Source organism: Panthera uncia, chromosome A2 (assembly GCF_023721935.1).
Source record: "Panthera uncia isolate 11264 chromosome A2, Puncia_PCG_1.0, whole genome shotgun sequence".
Lineage (NCBI taxonomy): Eukaryota > Metazoa > Chordata > Mammalia > Carnivora > Felidae > Panthera > Panthera uncia.
This window is the reverse complement of record NC_064816.1, coordinates 19200260-19219926: the sequence shown is the minus strand read 5'-3', so window position 1 is coordinate 19219926 and position 19667 is coordinate 19200260. Positions and strand designations below refer to the sequence as shown.

At 37.9% G+C, this 19667-nt stretch overlaps 1 protein-coding gene across 13 annotated transcripts in view; it reads left to right on the top strand.

The window, feature by feature from the left end:
* Window positions 1-19667, top strand: part of DCAF1 (DDB1 and CUL4 associated factor 1) — a 91124-nt gene that overhangs the window by 12058 nt on the left and 59399 nt on the right. For 10 of the 13 annotated variants that reach the window (XR_007459857.1, XR_007459858.1, XR_007459855.1 and 7 more), the window contains exons 2-5: window positions 5227-5344; window positions 10237-10313; window positions 12426-12499; window positions 15154-15267. Coding sequence is in view for 8 of the 13 variants with exons in the window: in XM_049640552.1 (XP_049496509.1) it covers window positions 5235-5344; window positions 10237-10313; window positions 12426-12499; window positions 15154-15267 (375 nt within the window). In the remaining 5 variants the exon portion in view is untranslated. Of the gene's footprint in view, window positions 1-5226; window positions 5345-5369; window positions 10314-12425; window positions 12500-15153; window positions 15268-19667 lie in introns of those variants that run through there. The other 3 variants (XM_049640554.1, XM_049640557.1, XM_049640555.1) reach the window with 3 other exon arrangements.

Here is a 19667-nt window from a genome sequence, read left to right as displayed (position 1 = left end):
TTATGTGTACCTCTAAGAGTTTTATAGTGTAAGTTTCCACATTTAGGTCTTTGATCCATTTTGAGTTAATTATTGTATGTGGTATGAGTCAAGGCCTCAGCCTCATTCTTTTGTATGTGGATATCCAGTTGTTTCAGTACCATTAGTCTTTCTAATAATGGTCTATTGGTCTTTCAATAAATTCTTTCCCTATTGAATGGTGTGGCATACTTGTTGAAAATTAGTTGATTATAAATGTGAATTTTTATTTCTGGACTCTTGGTTCTGTTGCATTGGTGTATATGTCTATCTTAATGCCAGTACCACACTATTTTGATCACTGTAGCTTTGTAGTAAGTTTTGAAATAAGTGTGGGAGGTGTCTGGGTGGCTCAGTTGGTTCAGCATCTGATTCTTGATTTCGGCTCAGGTCATGATCCCAGGGTTGTGGGATCGAGCCCTTCATTGGGCTCTGTGCTGAGCATGGAGCCTGCTTAGGATTCTCTCTCTCTCTCTCTCTCTCTCTCTCTCTCTCTCAGATTAAAATAAGTAAATGAAATCTGAAGTGTGAATCCTCCAATTTTGTTCTTTTAAAGATAGTTTTAGTTATCAGTGTTTCCATTTTTGCAAAAAAATGTCATTAAGATTTTGATACAGATTGCACTGACTATTGACCATTTCGGAGAGTATTGCTTTCTTAACAGTATTAAATCTTCTAATAACGTGAACATAAGGTGTCTTTTCATGTATTTAAGTCTTCTCTAATTTTTTTTTTTTTCAACGTTTTTTATTTATTTTTGGGACAGAGAGAGACAGAGCATGAACGGGGGAGGGGCAGAGAGAGAGGGAGACACAGAATCGGAAACAGGCTCCAGGCTCCAAGCCATCAGCCCAGAGCCCGATGCGGGGCTCGAACTCACTGACCGCGAGATCGTGACCTGGCTGAAGTCGGACGCTCAACCGACTGCGCCACCCAGGCGCCCCCAAGTCTTCTCTAATTTATTCCAGCAATATGTTGTAGTTTTCAGTGTATAAATCTTGTGCTTTTTGGAGTTAAACTTACTCCTTAATATTTTGTTATTTTTGGTGCTATTATAAATGAAACTTAAAAAATGTTTATTCATTTTTGAGAGAAAGAAAGCAAGTGGGGGAGGGCAGAGAGAGTGGGACAGAGGATCCCAAAGCGGGCTCCATGCTAACAGCAGAGAGCCCGATGTAGGGCTCTAACTCATGAGTCACAATATCATGACCTGAGCTGAAATCAGATGCTTAACTGACTGAGCCACCCAGGTGCCCCAAGAGGGAATTTGGCTCTGTTCCACGACTCTGGGATCATGACCTGACTGAAATGACTGAAATGAAGTGTCAGATGCTCAGCTGAGTCAACCTAGGTGCCCCAAAATTATTTTCTAAATTTCATATTTGGATTGTTTGTTGCTGGCATGTAGCAGTACAACTGATTCTTTGTGTTGATCTTGTACTCTGTAACGTTCCTAAAATTTGTTAATTAGCGTTTTTTTTTGTGAATTCTCTAGGATTTTCTATATATAGATTATGTTACCTGTGAGTAAGGATAGTTTTACTTCTTTTCCAACTTGGATGCTTTTTCTTTCTTTTTCTTATTTAATTGCTCTGGCTAGAACTCCAGTACAGTGTTTAATATAAGTGTGAAAGCAGGCATCCTTGTCTTTTTTTGTGATTTTTAGGGAGAAAGCTTTCATTCTCACCATTGAGTGTAATGTTACCTGTGGGTTTTTTTTTTTTTTAAGTTTATTTATTTTGAGGGAGAGTGTGAGTGGGGGAGGGGCAGAGAAAGAGAGGGAGAGACAGTGAGAATCTCAAGAATCCCTGTCCACGCAGAGCCAGACATGGAGTTCAAACTCACGAACCATGAGATCATGACCTGAGCTGAAATCAAGAGTCGAATGCTTAACTGACTGAGCCACCCAGGTGCCCTTCTGTGGGTTTTTTAAATACCCTTTACCATGTTGAGGAAGTTCTTTTCTGTTCCCAGTTTGAGTTTGTTTACTTTTTCTTTTTTCACAAAAGGGTAATGGATTTTATCAGATTTTTTTTTCTCTGTTAATGAGATGAGCATGCGTTCTTTTTTTTCATCCTATTAATATATTACATTGATTTTTGTATGTTGAACCACTTTTGCATTCCTAGGATAAATCCCACATGGTCATGATCTGTAATTCTGTTAACATGTTGCTGTGTTCAGCTTGCTAGTATTTTGTTGAGGGTTTTTGCATCTGTATTGATGAAAGATATTTGTAGTTTTCTTGTGATGGCTTTATATGGTTTTGGCATAAGGGTAATGCTGGCTTCATGGAATAGATTAGCAAGTGTCCTTTCTCTTCTATGTTGTGAAAGGATTTGAGGATTGATGTTAATTTTCTTTAAGTGTTTATTAGAGTTCACCAGGAAAGCCATCTTTTTTTTTTTTTTAACACTTTTGGGATGTGTCTTAAGAGATTAATTTTGCTGTTACTGCTTTGCCCGGTTTCTAGATCTTCATCATAAAATTTTACTGTCTAAAAAAATTGGCTTAAATTATTGTGCCCCCCCCCCCCCAACTCCTAGTGCTAGTATTCCTCAAGATTGTGAAGGTCCTGAAAAAACAAGAAACAACTCAAAAACTCTTGTAGACCAGAGTACACTAGGGAGACATGACAACTAAGTGCTACATGGTATCCTGGATGAGATCTTGTAACAGAAAAAGGACATGGATGGAAAACCTGGTGAAATCTGAATTAAGTTGAGTTTATTTAATGATAAAGTATCAATGTTGGGTCTTTCTTTCTCTTTTCTTTCTTTCTTTCTTTCTTTCTTTCTTTCTTTCTTTCTTTCTTTTTTTCTTTCTTTCTTCTCCTTCCTTCCTTCCTTCCTTCCTTCCTTCCAACACGAACCAGGGAGAGGAAGAGAGAGAATCTTAAGCAGTCGCCATGCTTAGTGTGGAGCCCAAAGTGGGGCTCGATACCACAACCTGGGATCATGACCTGAGCTGAAATCAAGAGTCAGATGCTCAACCAGCGGAACCACCCAGGTGCCCCTCACACTTATTTCAAAACTTACTACAAAGCTACAGTGATTAAAACACTGTGCTGCTGGCATTAAGATAGACATATATGCCAATGCATAGAACTGAGAGTCTCTGATGCTTAACCAGTTGAACCACTCACATGCCCCTCAATGTTGGGTTTCTTAATTTTGATATTGTGCTGCTATAAACTAATATGGTGCATTAGGGGAAACTGAACTGGATGAGGGGTATATTTGAATTCTCTCTACTACCTTTGCAATTTTTTTATGAATCTAAAATCATTCCAAATATAGTTATTTTAAAAAATGCATAGTCCATGGTGACTGAAAAATACAACCTGGGTTTTCTCAAGTTAAAATCAGAGGTCTGTATTAGTCACACCTGCAGTATTTCCTTTTTTGTGACTCTGGCTAGAGAGGCTAAAAATGTGGATTCTTGGGGGTTCCTGGGTGGCTCAGGCAGTTAAGCTGACTTGAACTCAGGTCATGATCTTGTGGTTTGTGAGATCAAGTCTCGTTTTGGGCTCTGTGCTCACAGCCTGGAGCCTGCTTGGGATTCTCTCTCTCCCTTCCTCTGCCCCTCATCCGTTCATGCTCTCTCTCAAGAAAAAATAAAAAAGTTAAAACAATAAAAATGTGGATTCTTCTCTGCAGAAAAGAAGACTTTAAAAAATTTTTATTTGGAAATAGTCTCCTTTGGTGACATGAATCACAGTGTACTGTTAGAAGTGCCTCTACTTTATTAAAACACGAATATTTACATTTTATTTTATTTTTTAAAGTTTTTTTTTTTTTTTAATTTATTTAAGTAATCTCTGCACCCAATGTGGGGCTTGAACTCATGACCCTGAAATCAAGATGTGCATGCTCCTCTGACTGAGCAAGCCAGGTGCTCCACAAATATTTACATTCTAGACAGTTGGTGGTATTTTTCACATGTATTTCCTTTGGTCTTATGGTAGATATCTTTAGAAGAGTTAATAATTCTAGATCAGATAGTAATCCCTTTCTAGTGTTAAAGTGTTTTTATGGAGTGGTTGCTATTTCTGTGAAAACAAATTTTGCAGGGAAAGTCTGACATTTTGATCTTAAGACTACTTTGGCAAAGAAGTTGGTCTGTAAGCCATCTAAACATTTGAGTCTTATTTATCCCTTTTGGAGCCCCTTATAAATAAACTTCTCTTCCTCATGTGGATGTCTCATGGCATCTCCTTCAAAGCTTGTCTCAGCTCCCTGTCCCTCTGTATCCGTGGACTGACCACTCAACCTAGCAACTTCTCTCCTTCTTTCCATCCTCTCATGCTCTTCCTAGGAAATCAGCTGTGAGAGAGGTTAGGAAGCCTGAAGGATAAATGGGTTTATAATGCTCCTCAACTTTCATGTTGGTAATGATCCACTTTAGTTCTTGGCCTTTTGTTAAGAATTGACAGGAATATATTATTTATCTTTCATAGAACTTTCCCCCAAAGATTTACGAGAGCAAAATATTTTGGGGAGTGGTTTTTGCTACATTTTCTATTAAAAAAAAAAAAAACAAACTTCAGGGACCCTGGGTGGGTGGCTTAGTCGGTTAAGTGTCTGACTCTTGATTTCAGCTCAGGTCATGATCTCATGGTTCACGAGATTGAGCCCTGCATTGGAGTCTGTGCTGATAGTATGGAGTTTGCTTGGGATATTCTCTCTCTCTCTCTCTCTCTCTCTCTCTCTCTCTCTCTCTCTCTGTGTGTGTGTGTGTGTGTGTGACCCTCCTCTGCTTGTGCACACGTGCTCTCTCTCTCGTTCTCTCTCAAAATATGTAGCTTCAGAATTTTGGTCCTCAGAGATCTAAGTCAAGGGATTTTTGTATGTGTGGTATGTAGATGTATGCATTTTCGAGGAGAGAAAGGGATCCCAGCTTTTTGTCTGATTCTCAAAAGGGGTTCCTGATCCTAGAAAGGTAAGAATCACAGTTTTCATCCAGTTTGTGTCATTTGACAGTTAAGCAAACCGAGGTTGGGAGGGGGTGAAAGGACTTGAAGAGTATTCCGGCTCCCAGTGCTGGGTTTCCCACTGTACCACAAATGAAATTATCTGAGGGGGGGGTCTCAGAGTTAAGTTTTTGTTGCTCGCTCATCCCTTTTCTCCCCCTTTATCACCGTAGGAAGTATGTCCAGTTTATTTGCCTGTGTTCATGTGTTATTTACTTATATTTTTGATTCCTTAGGCCAAGCCATGACTACAGTAGCGGTGCATGTGGACTCCAAAGCTGAGCTCACTACCCTGCTGGAGCAGTGGGAAAAGGAACATGGCAGTGGGCAGGACATGGTACCTATCCTTACCAGGTATAAACAATTATATATTTTTAAAAATTCATTTAAAAAGGAAAAATTGGAGAGTAGGCGAACATTTTTATCTTGAATGTGAATTCTAAATCCATCTTTGTCTCACTACTTCTTGAAGCTCTTACATTTCTTACTTTTCCTTTGAGGCTGTTAGTTCTTATTCTCTTTCTTAGGTTCTTGTCTTGTCTGTGTTTCAATCCTAGGGTTTTGTTAGTGGTTCTCTTTTCTCTTCACCCTGAATATTCTACCTAGTTTTGTTCCTGTCCATGATTTAAAACATTATTCCTAGGTTCAGTTTAAAATCTCTATTTCTGCTTCAGACTCCTCTTTTTAAAAATTTCAGACCCTTTTCTCAGCTGCTTGGTGTACCCATCTTTACCTGGCTATTTGCAGACACCTGAAACATACCATGTCTACAATAGAGCTTATCATATTCATCCTGCCTCCGCCTTCTTTCACAGTTTGTGCTTTTGTACTCCCTGCTTGCTGTACATAGTTTCAAACTAAAAACCTGAAAACCATCTCCCCAGTGTATTCCTCTCTAGTACAGTTTAGCCCCCAAGCAGGATTTCTGCTTTTTCTTCTTCTTCCCTATTCCCCCTTACCACTTTGTTCATTAGATACTTATCATGTCTTGATTGGCCTCTTAGGCAGTGTGAATTTTCTCTCCATATCCAGTTTACCCTCCTCCAATACATCCTTCTATTGGCTGAAAGAGTCCTCTTTCTAAACACAAATCTGATTTTTATGTCTTTGATTGTAATTCTTCTCTGACTCCATTTTTCCTACAGAATAAAATATAAACTTTGTAGAGTAGTCTAGGAAGCCATTTATGATTTGGCCCCCGCTTCCCTTTTCTGCCTCATAGTATTAGTCTCTTTCAGTAAGGAATAGTATGGTATTTTCTAATGTCTGTGTTCCTTTAGCCTGAAATGCCTTTCTTTGGTATGTCTGTCTGCCTGGCAAAAAATCAGTTTTGAGAATCATGTCTGTAAAACCTTCTCTGACTTTGACATTCCCAGGTAAGTTTGGGCACTCCTTTTTTTCTTTTTTAATACTTCTGTCATTCATATATATGTATGCATGTATATGCACATATACACACACATATAAAATGTGGTATAATTCCCCTCATTTTAACTCTAATCACATTGTACTATAATTCTTTTTTTTTTTTTTTTCATGTGTCACTTTACTAAATTGTAATTTTTTTAAAGACAGGTACTACACCTTTTTTATTGGTGTCTTCTTGGACAATGACATTTGTATGCCTGGTACATAGTAATAACTATGTGGGACATAATTTTACTAAATGATTGTATTAAACAGGAGAATGAAAAATACAGGCTGGAGAGGGATGCCCATGGTTTTTCTAAAGAGGAGGTCACTGGAACATGGGGATCTTTAACATCTAATCTTTGATACAGCAGAGAAAAAAGCCTTTTGTTTATGCAATGATGTATTCTATAGGAATAAAGAGAACTATGATCTTTTGAAAGTTTAAATAGGGATAAATGCTTTGTTGCTGTTGATACATGGGGAACATGTGAAAAGTGCAGTTTATTTTTTTTTTAGGAACAGGATTATTGCTGACTGGTGGAAAGTGGATTTTAATTTGTAGGGACATTGGAGATTAAGAACTACTCATCACAAGATACTTGAAATGCAGCCACAGTGAATTAAAGAGTCTAAGTATTGTGCAGTTAAAATATGAACTATTGCTGTAACTAAAAGAAGAGAGTCATAAATAGGGATAATAATGTTAGTGGTAGTTTCACCTAATTGGAAAAAGTATTTATTGAGTACATATACTAAAGATACTCAATGTTTTATTTTGAAGAATATTTCACATTCATGATCATATTTGACCCTCTACGTAGTCACTGTGCTGTGATATTCAGTAGTGCAAAGCCTAGAGGGGCTCTGTCTTCAAGGAGATCACCATCTGGGGGGCAACTAGCAGATACAAAACAATGAGTAGTAGTACAAATTAATATCTAATGAAGTGTTAAATTGGGCAGTATGGTTCCTTAATATTGCAATGGTTATGAGTATGGAAAGAATGTTAATGAGTCAGTTTCTTTTATTCACTCAGCAAATATTTGAGGACCTTTTGTGTGTTGCAACTATCAGACACTTCCCTGAACCTCAGTTTCCTCATTTGTCACTAAAAGTATCACTTAGAGCTGCATTGTTAAATGGCACCCTTCCTTGGAGCTGCTTGCAAAAGACAGCCAGACAGTGGAGACCTAAGCTTAGAATTTTGGGTTTTAACTCCTAATTCCTGTGGTAAAGGTTTTTTGGAATAGGGAATTGAAAGATGATGGATATAGCTTGATGAGAAGCAGAGAAAGAAGGTTTTCTAGGAAAAGTGAAAAATGTGACTAGAAAAAGCATCGAGGGGAGAAGGAACTGGGGCATTTTCTTTTTAAATTTTTATTTATTTATTTATTTATTTATTTATTTTTCCAATATATGAAGTTTATTGTCAAATTGGTTTCCATACAACACCCAGTGCTCATCCCAAAAGGTGTGGGGCATGTTTTTGTGGCAGTGAGGAAAGGGCCCTCTATCATAGTGAAGGGCGAATATAAGGTAGGAGTGGAAAATAAAGTTACATGGAGCAAGATCTTTAAGGATATTCAACGTTAGACAGGTTTAAGAGCTAGTAGGATGTGTTAAAAGTCCAGTATTTTTGAAATGGGCAATTCCCGTCATCCAAATTGTGGGTGTGATAGTTCACTGGATATTTCCTGAAGTTCTTTCACATGTCTGTGGTCTCTTCTTTACCCCCACCTCAACTGACTGCATGTTTTGGGTGTTTTGGTATATTCCATGAACAGCAAATGAATTTCAGGCTTGCCTCTTCTTTTATTTGCCACAACTTTCACTACTTTTCTGGCAATTTTCCTAAGAAAAATATGTTTTTTTATCTTAGACTTTTTATTTACTATTTATGTTTTTTTATTTATTATAGTCAAATCTTTGACTTGATTCTGTGAAAAGAGACTGGAATTGGGCCAAGCTATGTGAGCGTTACCCAAGTTCTACGGTTTGTTTTTTCATATCATTGAGACATGTACTGTACAGTACTCTGCTTGATGGATTCTTTACTTGCAAAACTATCATCTATATCACATTAAAGAACTTGAGTACTACCTCCATAAGACTCCTTCCTGCCCCATCCCAGTCAAATCTACCTTAAATTGTTTTTCTGTTTGTTTTTTTTCGATTCTTAGTTTTCATTGTAACCACACTTAACTAGCTCTCACGTGTAAGGTTTTGTTCAAAGCAGAGTACATATATTACCTTAAACCTCAAGGAAACTCTCTAAGGTAGGGACTATTCCCCTCATCTTACGGATGAGGCACAGAAAGGTTAAATAACTTGATCAAAGTCACACACAGTGGAAAAGGTATGATTTGAACCTTAGCCATCTGGCTCCAGAATCCATGTTTTTAATTTCTGTGCTGTATTGCTTAGTTTCAACTGAAGATACTAGTAGATCTTACGGTATGTAATTCTAAACATTTTATGTCACAGCCCTTTGTGGCAAAGATAATTCTCAGAGTTTAAAGGGAAGGGTAGAAAAAGTAGAAATACTTTCGAGACTTACTGGGGAAAAATATACCAGAATGGGCAAGAGTTTTTGCAGGTTGCTTAACTTTTAAGACTAGGAAGTATGGTTTTGTAGACATAAAGCATATAGGAGAGTTTGAGTTAGGACAGAGCATGACAGATACTGGAGAGTGTGAAAACCTTGTATTTGATTGTCATTATAATAGGTTAAAATATCAGTCTTAGAGTATTCAAAATGTGATTTTTCTTATTTCAAAAAGAAGGCATGAATAAAAAAAGACTAATGATACATGTAACAAATAACGTGGATCACGCAAAATATGCTGAGCTAAAGAAGCCAGTCATAAAAATAGTGTAAACAATTCCATTTATATTAAATTCTAGTACAGGCAAAACTAATCTGTGATGATAGAAAGCAGATGAGTGATTGCTTGGGATATGGGTGGGAGCTTAGGAGTGGGGGTGGGGGGAAAATGTCACAAGCTGAAGTAACAGCACTTAGGGCCCTGAAACAATTGTGAACTCTCTGAAGAGCAGAGAAGACCATGTGACTGAAGCTTATTAAACTGGAATGGAGAGTAGAAGTCAGAGATGCCAACAGAGGCTGGGTTAGTATAAGCCATGGTCATACTTGGATTTAATTGAAGTTATTGTGGTAAGTTGCTGGAAGTTGGAGAATGAATTGTCAAACATTGAAGCAAGAAGTTTGGAGAAAAGGCTGTCGCAGGTGGTTCAGGCATTTGATGATGGTGTTCTGGGCAGGGATAGGAATGGTCAAGATTTAAAGAAATGATTGAGGGTCGCTGGGTGGCTCAGTTGGTTAAGTGCCTGACTCTTGATTTTGGCTCAGGTCATGATCTCATGGTTCTTGAGTTTGAGCTCTGTGTCAGGCTCCATGCTGACAGCGCGGAACTTACTTGGGATTCTCTCTGCCCCTCCCCTGCTTGAGCTCTTTCTGTCTCAAAATAAACAAAACTTAAAAAAAAAAAATGAAGTCAGGAGATACCTGTGTAGGTAGTGCCAAAAAGAATTGTTGTGGGAGTGAGGAGAAAGGGAAGGTTTTAACGATGACTCCTAGGTTTTTGGCTCCTTGAGGGGATGGTAGTCCAATTTTTTGAGACAGGAAAGTGGAGAGAAGAATGAGTTTGGGAGTGGACATTGTTTTATTTAGATCTCTGTGTTCATTAGGAAAATATCTTTTTTCTCACTTTTTACTTTTATTTTACACTTTGTTGAATTGACTATAGTAGGTGGTAGTACATTTTTTTTTTGTATGCTTGTCTAGAGTTGACCCTGTCTTCCCTTTGTGCTAGGATGTCTGAATTGATTGAAAAAGAAACTGAAGAATATCGTAAGGGGGATCCAGACCCATTTGATGACCGACATCCTGGTGAGACCTGTGTTCTCTTAAGCCTGGTTCTAATTTTCTTACAAAAGAAGATAGCTTAATAGGAAAATTGAAATAGCATCTTTCATGCTAAGTTTTAAGACCATCTAATTGTTAAAATATTGTTCAAGGTGAGGTAGTAAGGAAAAATAAATTTCTAGAAAAATTGAAATTTTTGTAATATTTACATATCAAATAGAGGATAACTAAGGAGCTAAATTATGTAGGTGTACCTTATTGACTCCATTGATAGGATTACTTAAAAAGAGGAAAATGTTCTCCCTTTCTGACTTTTAACACAGAAGAGATTATTCTCTGTGCTTTAATTTTTCAAACAAGTTTGAAACAGTTATGAACTTGGATTCTTTGAAGAAATAAAAGGGATAATTACCCTTTTACTCTGAGGAAATGTAGTTGAATACATTCAGTGCCTTCCTTTTAGTTATGAAACGGATACTTGGAACCTTGAATAATAAATAGGGTTCTTGATGTCTGCTTTAGTATCTCAGCAGCTGAAGTATGCCATTTCATGTTAATTTGGTTTTATTTTGGGCTAATTAGAACCATGACAATCCAGTCTGCTTTGGCATAGAATTTGGTATGATACAGAACTATATGAGACTTGAGACTTTGCCATTTTATGTCTTCTCTAAGAGTACCAGTGGGAAAGCTTAAATCAAACTTTCTCTGTGTGAAGTGAGAAGCAGTCCTTTGTGGAAGAAAGAGATACTGTATGTGCGGAGAGAGATGAGAATGAGTGGGACTTATAAAAATAAGAACATTGTATATATACCTGAATGGTACAGGGTTTATTTCTATTTCCTAGACTTTTGTTCTCAAATATAAGTAAGCTAGGCATTTCAAATTGAGTGTCTAGTTATTTATGTGATGTTACCTGTTGCTCTTGTCCTAGACATCCTCACTTGTGACTTTGGAGAACTATTCACCTATTTAACTCTTATCTTCAGTGAGGCAATCAGAGCATAAGTATAAATGTGAATGTGAGAGAAGAAACTAAGTTAACTTATGGGGTTATGAAAAGAATTAAAAGAGAGATGATCATGCTTAGTGACCTTGGAAAGGATGAAATGGTATGAAGAAGGGAGAGACAGAATGATGATTGATACGCTTTTCAGGAGAAAATTTTAAAGACAGTTTTTTTCCCCCCTACCTCTTATGTTATTAGGTATAATTTCTATTAATAAAAATGAGGATGCCAGTTTTGTCATTTATTAAGAGAGAAAGGTAATCTGAGGTCTTCATCTAGTTTTTATGATACCATTCTGTAACTTTTCTTTTTGTGGTTTACCTTGGAATACTGATTATAGCTTGGTAGAAACTTCATAGCAGTGGCTCACATCTTCTCTTTATCCTAAATTGTATTTTGAGTTTGACTAAATTTGCCACTCTAATGATCTTAAAGGAAAATTAAAATAGATGGTATCTGTTTTAAAAACCAATAATTCTACCAATCATTACTTCTTTTACCTGTATTGAGTAGATTCTAGGTTCCTGGCCTTTCTTTCCCCAGGAGCTGAGAAGTTAAGATGGCCAAACTTATCATATCTTTAGAGTTGGTATTACTTAGTGGGATTCCCTTCCTGTGCCTGCCCCTACAACCTGGAATATCATTACAGGTTTGAGGATGCATTTCTGCTACTCTTGGTATATAGTTGAAAAAGAGATTAGATTTGGAGTCTTACCTCCTCCAGGCCACCCATCAAAAGAAGTGCTTCCTACCTAAACCTGGCTGGGAAATCAGGGGTTTTCTTTCTCTTAGGCTCCTTTATGATTCTTTTTTAGACCTTGTGTACTCTTAGTAATGCTGGTCTGGGTCTACTGCACATTTATTTAGTTTGGCATGGCTGTGTAGGCAATGTGCTGGGAGATGGGAAAGTTAGAGAGCAGTGTCTCAAGTTTTTATATTGTCACTTTTAATTTTAGAGAATGTTTCTTATGAAATCTGATTCATCAAAAAAGTTTTTCTTTCTGTTTATTTTTGCTGGCATTTTAATGGTACTTGTAATAACCCAGGTGCCTTTCTAGAGGTCTGAGTTGCTTGACTGGGATGACTTACTCATTCCTTTGTTTGTTCCTCCCCTCTTCTTTTGGTAGGTCGAGCTGATCCAGAGTGTATGCTGGGCCACTTGCTGAGAATACTCTTCAAGAATGATGATTTCATGAATGCAGTAGGTTTGCTTCTTACTTTTCTCCAGAGATTATCATCAGTGGATGCTATACCTTTATTGTTTGTAAATAGTTTGTTTTCTCTTGAGGTCTTGACAAAGTTGGGAATAGTGTGGGTAGATTTTGTTTGTTTGTTTGTTTGTTTGGTATTGGTCCAACAAGCTAAGAGTCGTCATGGATTTCTTTCTTACCAAAGTCCTGGTCATGGCCAAAGTGTTTTCTCTTTGGTGTGTATTTTCATTGTTTGAATATGGCAAGGACTCCCAAGGCATCTGTACTCATCCTAGGGCAAGATGATTTTGAGTTTGGGAATATAGACGTTTTCTTGAATTTCTGAATAGAAAACTCAGAGTGATGTATGTATGAGGCATGATTCTGCACTGACACTGTGGTGTGTGCATTGGGCATGTGGAGGGAGACAAAAGTACCTTCTCTAACTCAGGGCTGTTGAGAAATAAATGAGGTGGGGGGAATATATATAGCATTCACAGGGCCTGAGATAGTAATTATTCGGTAAGTTGTAGCTGTTAGGTTTGTTTTTGGAGGCCGAATTGCATGATCCTTGAGAGCATGGGCTTTGGGGTCCATGTTTTGGGTTTAAATGGAACTTCACTGTTCACTGACAGTTTGATCTTGAGGCAACTTAAGCCTCTCCAAACTTCATTTTCTCCAAGCTTTATTTTCCGAATCTATAAAATAGGGATGATCTTCCCTTTAAAATATTTTTGTAACCTTTGAATGAAATGAGTCATGAAAAGTGCCGTGCTCGCTTCGGCAGCACATATGCTAAAAAAAAAAAAAAAAAAAAAAAGTGCTTAGCACAGAACTTGGTACATGAGGGCTCAGTAAGTACTATTATTATTATCTGTACTGTATTAACTATTATTTTCTGTATTGTATTAACTCCAATTTATTTCTTGATCACCAGTGTCTCTTCTCTGCTTCTCTGGAAATGTTGAGCTGTCCTCTAGATATCCCCACTTGGATATTCCCCACAGGCACCTTGAATTCCACCTGTCTAATTGTGTGCTGCTGTATAGTCTGTTTCTCTTGTTCTCTAGCTCAGTAATGATGTCCTTGTCTAGCCAGCTAGACAACTTTATTTTTCCAAGTTCCTTATTCAGTTAAACTTACAGGTCTTATCATTCCTTTTCATTTAACTTCATAAATCCCTCCATTTCTTTATGTCCTTGTTGCCAGACCTTAGTTTAGCCACTACCATCTCTCTCTTGGTGATCCTAATAACCTCTTAATTGATTTCTCATCTTGTCTTGTTCTCTTCCAACCTATTCTTCACTTTATAGCCCAGAAATTTTTCTAAAATGCAAAAAGTGATCATGGCATCCTCTTGCTTGTAATCTATTAGTGGTTTCCCATTGGCCTCAAGATGAATTTTAAATTCCTCGGTTTATAAACCCAATCTTTCTGGCTTTTGTTCTTTTTAATTTTAAATTCTTGCCCTTTGTCTCGCCTCTCCTCCCCACTCTTCCTTAGCTACTCCTACTTGTCCTTTACATTCTAGCTTGAAATCCCTCCCCCTCTAAGCCTTTCTCTGATTCCTCTGCAGGGGTTGTGTGACCTCCTACAGACTTCTGTAGCATTGTATACTCATGATATTTGTTTTTCCAACTGTCACTTCTGTTGGATTATGAACCCTTTGATGGTGGGACTGCATCTTATTCACTGTTGTATACCCAGCACGGAATACAGTGCCACTTAGTAGTAGAAATTCAATAATATTTGAGTACTAGAAGGAAGTTTTTTTTTTAATGTTTTTTTTTTTAACGTTTATTTATTTTTGAGACAGAGAGAGACACAGCATGAACGGGGGAGGGGCAGAGAGAGAGGGAGACACAGAATCGGAAGCAAGCTCCAGGCTCTGAGCCATCAGCCCAGAGCCCGACGCGGGGCTCGAACTCGCGGACCGCGAGATCGTGACCTGAGCTGAAGTCGGACGCTCAACCGACTGAGCCACCCAGGCGCCCCTAGAAGGAAGTTTTATTAACGCATTTATATATGTTTATAATTTGTATATAATATTAAATGTATTTATAGTAGAAGTACAAAATTCAAGTTTTTCATTAACTATTGTCAAGAATCTGGAGGGGGTTGGTTGTCTTGCCCTGCTTTATCCTTCTGAAAAAGTGTATGTAAGAATAGGGGTTAAAAAAAAGAATAGGGAGTGATTTCTTCTGGATACTCTTTTTTGAGAGAGAGCGCATGTGCCCAAGTGGGGGAGTGGCAGAGGGTGAGGGAGAGAGGGAGAATCTTAAGCAGGCTCCATACCCAGCTTGGAGCCTGACATTGCCTCCATCTCAGGACCATGAGATCATGACCTGATTTGAAATCAGGAGTCAGATGCTTAACTGACTGACTGAGCCACCCAGGCCCCCCTTCTTGATATTCTTTGAGCTTTAATTTCTGTGGTTGCTGATTTGTTCTTTTGGGAGGATTTGACATTAAAGCTGCAGAAGAAATATATGATCCCATCATGGCTCAGTGGGTTATAATAATTCAGGGTTTAATTAGTAATTGTTAGGTATAATCTTCTTAAATACCTCTTAGGGAAGTGATGGGAATGTATTGAGTTTATTAGACTTCATTAATTTGCCTGGGTTGAATTTCAGATGAAAAGTATTCCTCTGTTTTTTTACAGCTGGTGAATGCATATGTGATGACAAGCCGAGAGCCCCCTTTGAACACTGCAGCTTGCAGACTTCTATTGGACATCATGCCAGGGCTGGAAACTGCTGTTGTCTTTCAAGAAAAGGTACTTACTAAAAAGAAAAGTCATTTTATTTTTAAATTGAATGTTGATCTGTTTGATTTGTCTTTGTTAAGATAATTGTTACACATTTTTATGACAATAATATGTTATAGAAATATAAGAAATCAATAAAAATATAAGAGTAATTGTTTTCATGAGTACTTACTGCTTAGGTGCTATAGTATATCTTAAGTCTTAAGATTGTATGTTAATTGTATGTTTATTAAATTATTATTTAATAATATACAATTATTATATTGTATATAATAATATACAATTGTATATTATTTGTATATTGTATACAATATACAAATTGTATATAATAATATACAATTATTAAAATTGTATGTTTATTTATTTTTGAGACAGAGAGAGACAGAGCATGAATGGGGGAGAGTCAGAGAGAGAGGGAGACACAGAATCTGAAGCAGGCTCTAGGCTCTGAGCTGTCAGCACAGAGCCTGACGCGGGGCTCGAACTCACGGACTGTGAGATCGTGACCTGAGCTGAAGTCGGACGCTTAACCGACTGAGCCACCCAGGCGCCCCCCAAATTTTTTTTTTAATGTTTATTTTGAGAGAGATAGAACACAAGTCCGGGAGGGGCAGAGGGAGAGGGAGACACAGAATCTGTAACAGTCTCCAGACTGAGCTGTCAGCAGAGCCTGACGTGTGGCTTGAACCCATGAACCGTGACATCATGACCTGAGCCGAAGCCAGATGCTTAACTGACTGAGCCATCCAGGCGCCCTGGTTAAGATTGTATGGTTTTAGAATGGATTTATGATATTATCCAAACTCTTATTCTTCATGAGTTGTCTTCCTTAGTGAGGAAGGACTTTTCTACTTTGAGGAAACCCATTCTATTCTTGTGGTATTTATTATTTTTAATTTTTTGGGGGTAGTATTTAATATTTTGTTAATATTTGAAGATCTGTTTTGTGCTGTGTCTTATGGTGGGTGTTGATAATACTTTTGTCAGCAAGATGGAAGATTTCACATAATGTATTTGGGAGGGCACATACAAATAAACTGATAATTTCAAATAAGGATAAGTACTACGAAGACCAGAAAATGGTAATTTGATAGTGACTGTGATAGTGAGTGTGTGTGTATACTTCAAATGTCAAAAATTTGTTGCTCTGTTTTTAGAAGTAATACAGATATTTTGTTCTCAGCATTAAGAATTTGCAGTGTGAATTGGGTATGTCACATAATTTTCTTTTTCTCAAAGATATTAAAATTTAATGTTCTGAAACAATCTGGAGGTCTTAGTGTAGTTAAATGTAGAAACCAAATGAAAGATCTAGAAATAGATTTTCATTTAACTTCTTTAAAAGTTTATTTTTCTTTTTTTGAGAGAGTGTGTGTGCAAGCGGGGAGGGGCAGAGAGAGGGAGAGAGAATCCCAAGTAGGCTCTGTGCTGACAACTCTGACATGGGGCTTGAATTCACAAATGGTGAGATCATGACCTGAGGCAGATCAAGAGTTGGACACTTAACTGACTGAGCCACTCAAGTTCCCCATCATTTAACTTTTAAGGAAATTGTTACGCAATTGTATCACATAAGGTATCTTAGAGAATAGCATTGTAATTAATGTTGTGATTTGCACATTGTATACAGACAAGTTTTAAAAATCTCCAATTAGTTATGATTGTGGGAGACCAAAAACATCTATATACTTCTCAGAAATATTTTAATATGCATTTTTTATTAAATGTTTATTTATTTTGAGAGAGAGAGCATGTGTGTGACCAGGGGAGGGGCAGAGAGGAAGAGGGAGAGAGAGAGAATCCCAAGCAGTCTCCGAGCTGTAAGCACGGAGCCTGAGTGGGGGTGGGGGTGGGGCTCGAGCTCGATCCCACAAACCATGAGATTGACCTGAGCTGAAAGCAAGAGTTGGGCACTTAACCAGCTGAGCCATCCAGCTGCCCCTTAATATGCATTCTTTTGAAAACCAAGATGACAAATGAAGCATTTATAGCAGTGTATTTGTATATGCAAGATTTGTAGAAGACCATAGATGATTTTACTGTGCTTTGTAAAAGTGTCCTGGTTGTCATTGTAGGAAAGTCATCTCTGGTTCTTTATAGTTGCATCATTGTATATTTAGAATGAAGTAAATACCCTTTGGATGTCAGAAACACTGAGGGATTTTTTTGAGTAATAAAATTTGTTTCATAATAACTCATTTCTGGTGAGAGAAGTGAATTATTAAAGCAAAATCACATGTTAGATAGGAAATAACCTAGCCTTGAATCCAGTGTCCTAGAGCACAGATTACAAACTTCTTTGAGATTGTGAGGCCTTAATGTTGGATTACATGATGATCTTTATCCTTCAGAAGTATCCTATGCAAATTTTTTGGTGTGAACCAATATTTTACTTTAAAATACAATTATAACTTGTAAATTAATGAGTTAGAGATCATTATTTTTGGAAAGATGGGCTACTGGTGTTTTACAAAGCTCTGGTTCAGACTCTGCTTTACAGCAGTATTTCTTAAACTTTGTGAACTGTAGTAACATGTTTTTACATTGCAACCCAGTACATACAGTAAGTATATGAAAAAAGTTTTTTGAACATTGTTTACTCTTTGTGTGATACATTCTGATATTTCACTAAATTGATTCTATTTTAGCCACTATTTTTTAAAAAAAGTTGCTTATTTGTACTTTCAGAGATAGTGAAATAGCTTTACATTTTATTTACAATTATTTGACTGTAGTTTTCTTCATTATATTAAGCGTGTTACAGAACTGAGCACTTTAATATTATTTATGTAATAGGTTTTTCTTTCTTTTTTTTTTTTTTTTAACATTTATTCATTTTTTTGAGAGACAGCACAAGCACAGGGGAGGGGCAGAGAGAGGGGGAGACACAGAATCCAAAGCAGGCTCCAGGCTTTGAGCTGTCAGCACAGAGCCCGATGTGGGACTCGAACTCATGAAACGGAAGATCATGACCTGAGCCGAAGTTGGATGCTCAACCGACTGAGCCACCCACCCAGGCGCCCTGGTTTTTCTTTTCTTTTAAGAGAGAGCGCATGTGAGGTCATGTACACATGCAGGCAGGGGAGAGACAGAGGGAGAGGGAAAGAGAATCTTAAACAGGCTCCATGCTCAGTGTGGAGCCCAATGTGGGGCCTGATACCGTGATACTGGGATCATGACCTGAGCCAAAATCAAGAGTTGAATGTTCAACCCACTGAGCTACCAAGGTGTTCCTGTACTAGGTTTTTCCTATGGTTAAGTTTGTCAGTGTTAAGTCAGGTCAGGACTTTTAGGGACTTTTTTAAAAAAGTTTTTAAATTTTTATTAAAAAAATTTTTTTAATGTTTATTTTTGAGAGAGAGACAACGCAAGCAGGGGAGGGGCAGAGAGAGAGGGGGAGACACAGAATCCGAAGCAGGCTTCAGGCTCTGAGCTGTTAGCACAGAGCCTGATGCAGGGCTTGAACCCATGGACCACCAGATCATGACCTGAGCTGAAGTTGGATGATTAATGGGCTGAGCCACCCAGGTGCCTCTAGGGACTTTTTTTTTTTTTTTTTTAATTTTTTTTTTTTTCCAACGTTTTTTATTTATTTTTGGGACAGAGAGAGACAGAGCATGAACCGGGGAGGGGCAGAGAGAGAGGGAGACACAGAATCGGAAACAGGCTCCAGGCTCCGAGCCATCAGCCCAGAGCCTGATGCGGGGCTCGAACTCACGGACCGCGAGATCGTGACCTGGCTGAAGCCGGACGCTTAACCGACTGCGCCACCCAGGCGCCCCTAGGGACTTATTTTTTAAGTATTGTTTTGATGTTTTTCTCTTTGAGGTTGTCCTTAAATTATTGAAGGTGGGAGGGATAAAATCAGAGAGACTGAGGTCTCAGAAAGTATAATCTGTAAGTGAGTGTTTCTCAGATTTTATATTCTGGAACATTAAGATTCCTCTAAAATGTTAATAGGTGCTTTATGAAAAAAGTGTCCATGAGATCATTTAATAGGTAGATGGCTACCATTTATAAAGTGCTAGCCCTGTGCTAAGCATTTGTTTTGCATCATGTATTAGTCCTCACAGCATCCTGTGAGGTAGGAAGAAAACCATGAATATATGACCTTTCAGAAGCTGAGAGGGAAAAAAAATGGTTTTAAGAAAGAAGGGAGGAGACCCAGATCTATCCAGGATAACTTGGAAACTTTCCTATTGCATGCACATACAGATTCCAGGTAAATTGCAATAAACTCTTAGAGAAATCCCTAGGTGCCAGAGGTAACTGTAAAAACAAAGTGGTAGTTGAGGACAGGAGATAAAACCTTGGCTGAACAGTTGGAACTGGGACCTCGACCCCTGTGTAAAACCAGTACTCCCAAAGGACCTTCAATGAAACAGTGCAAAAGAGAAGTATCTGCCTAC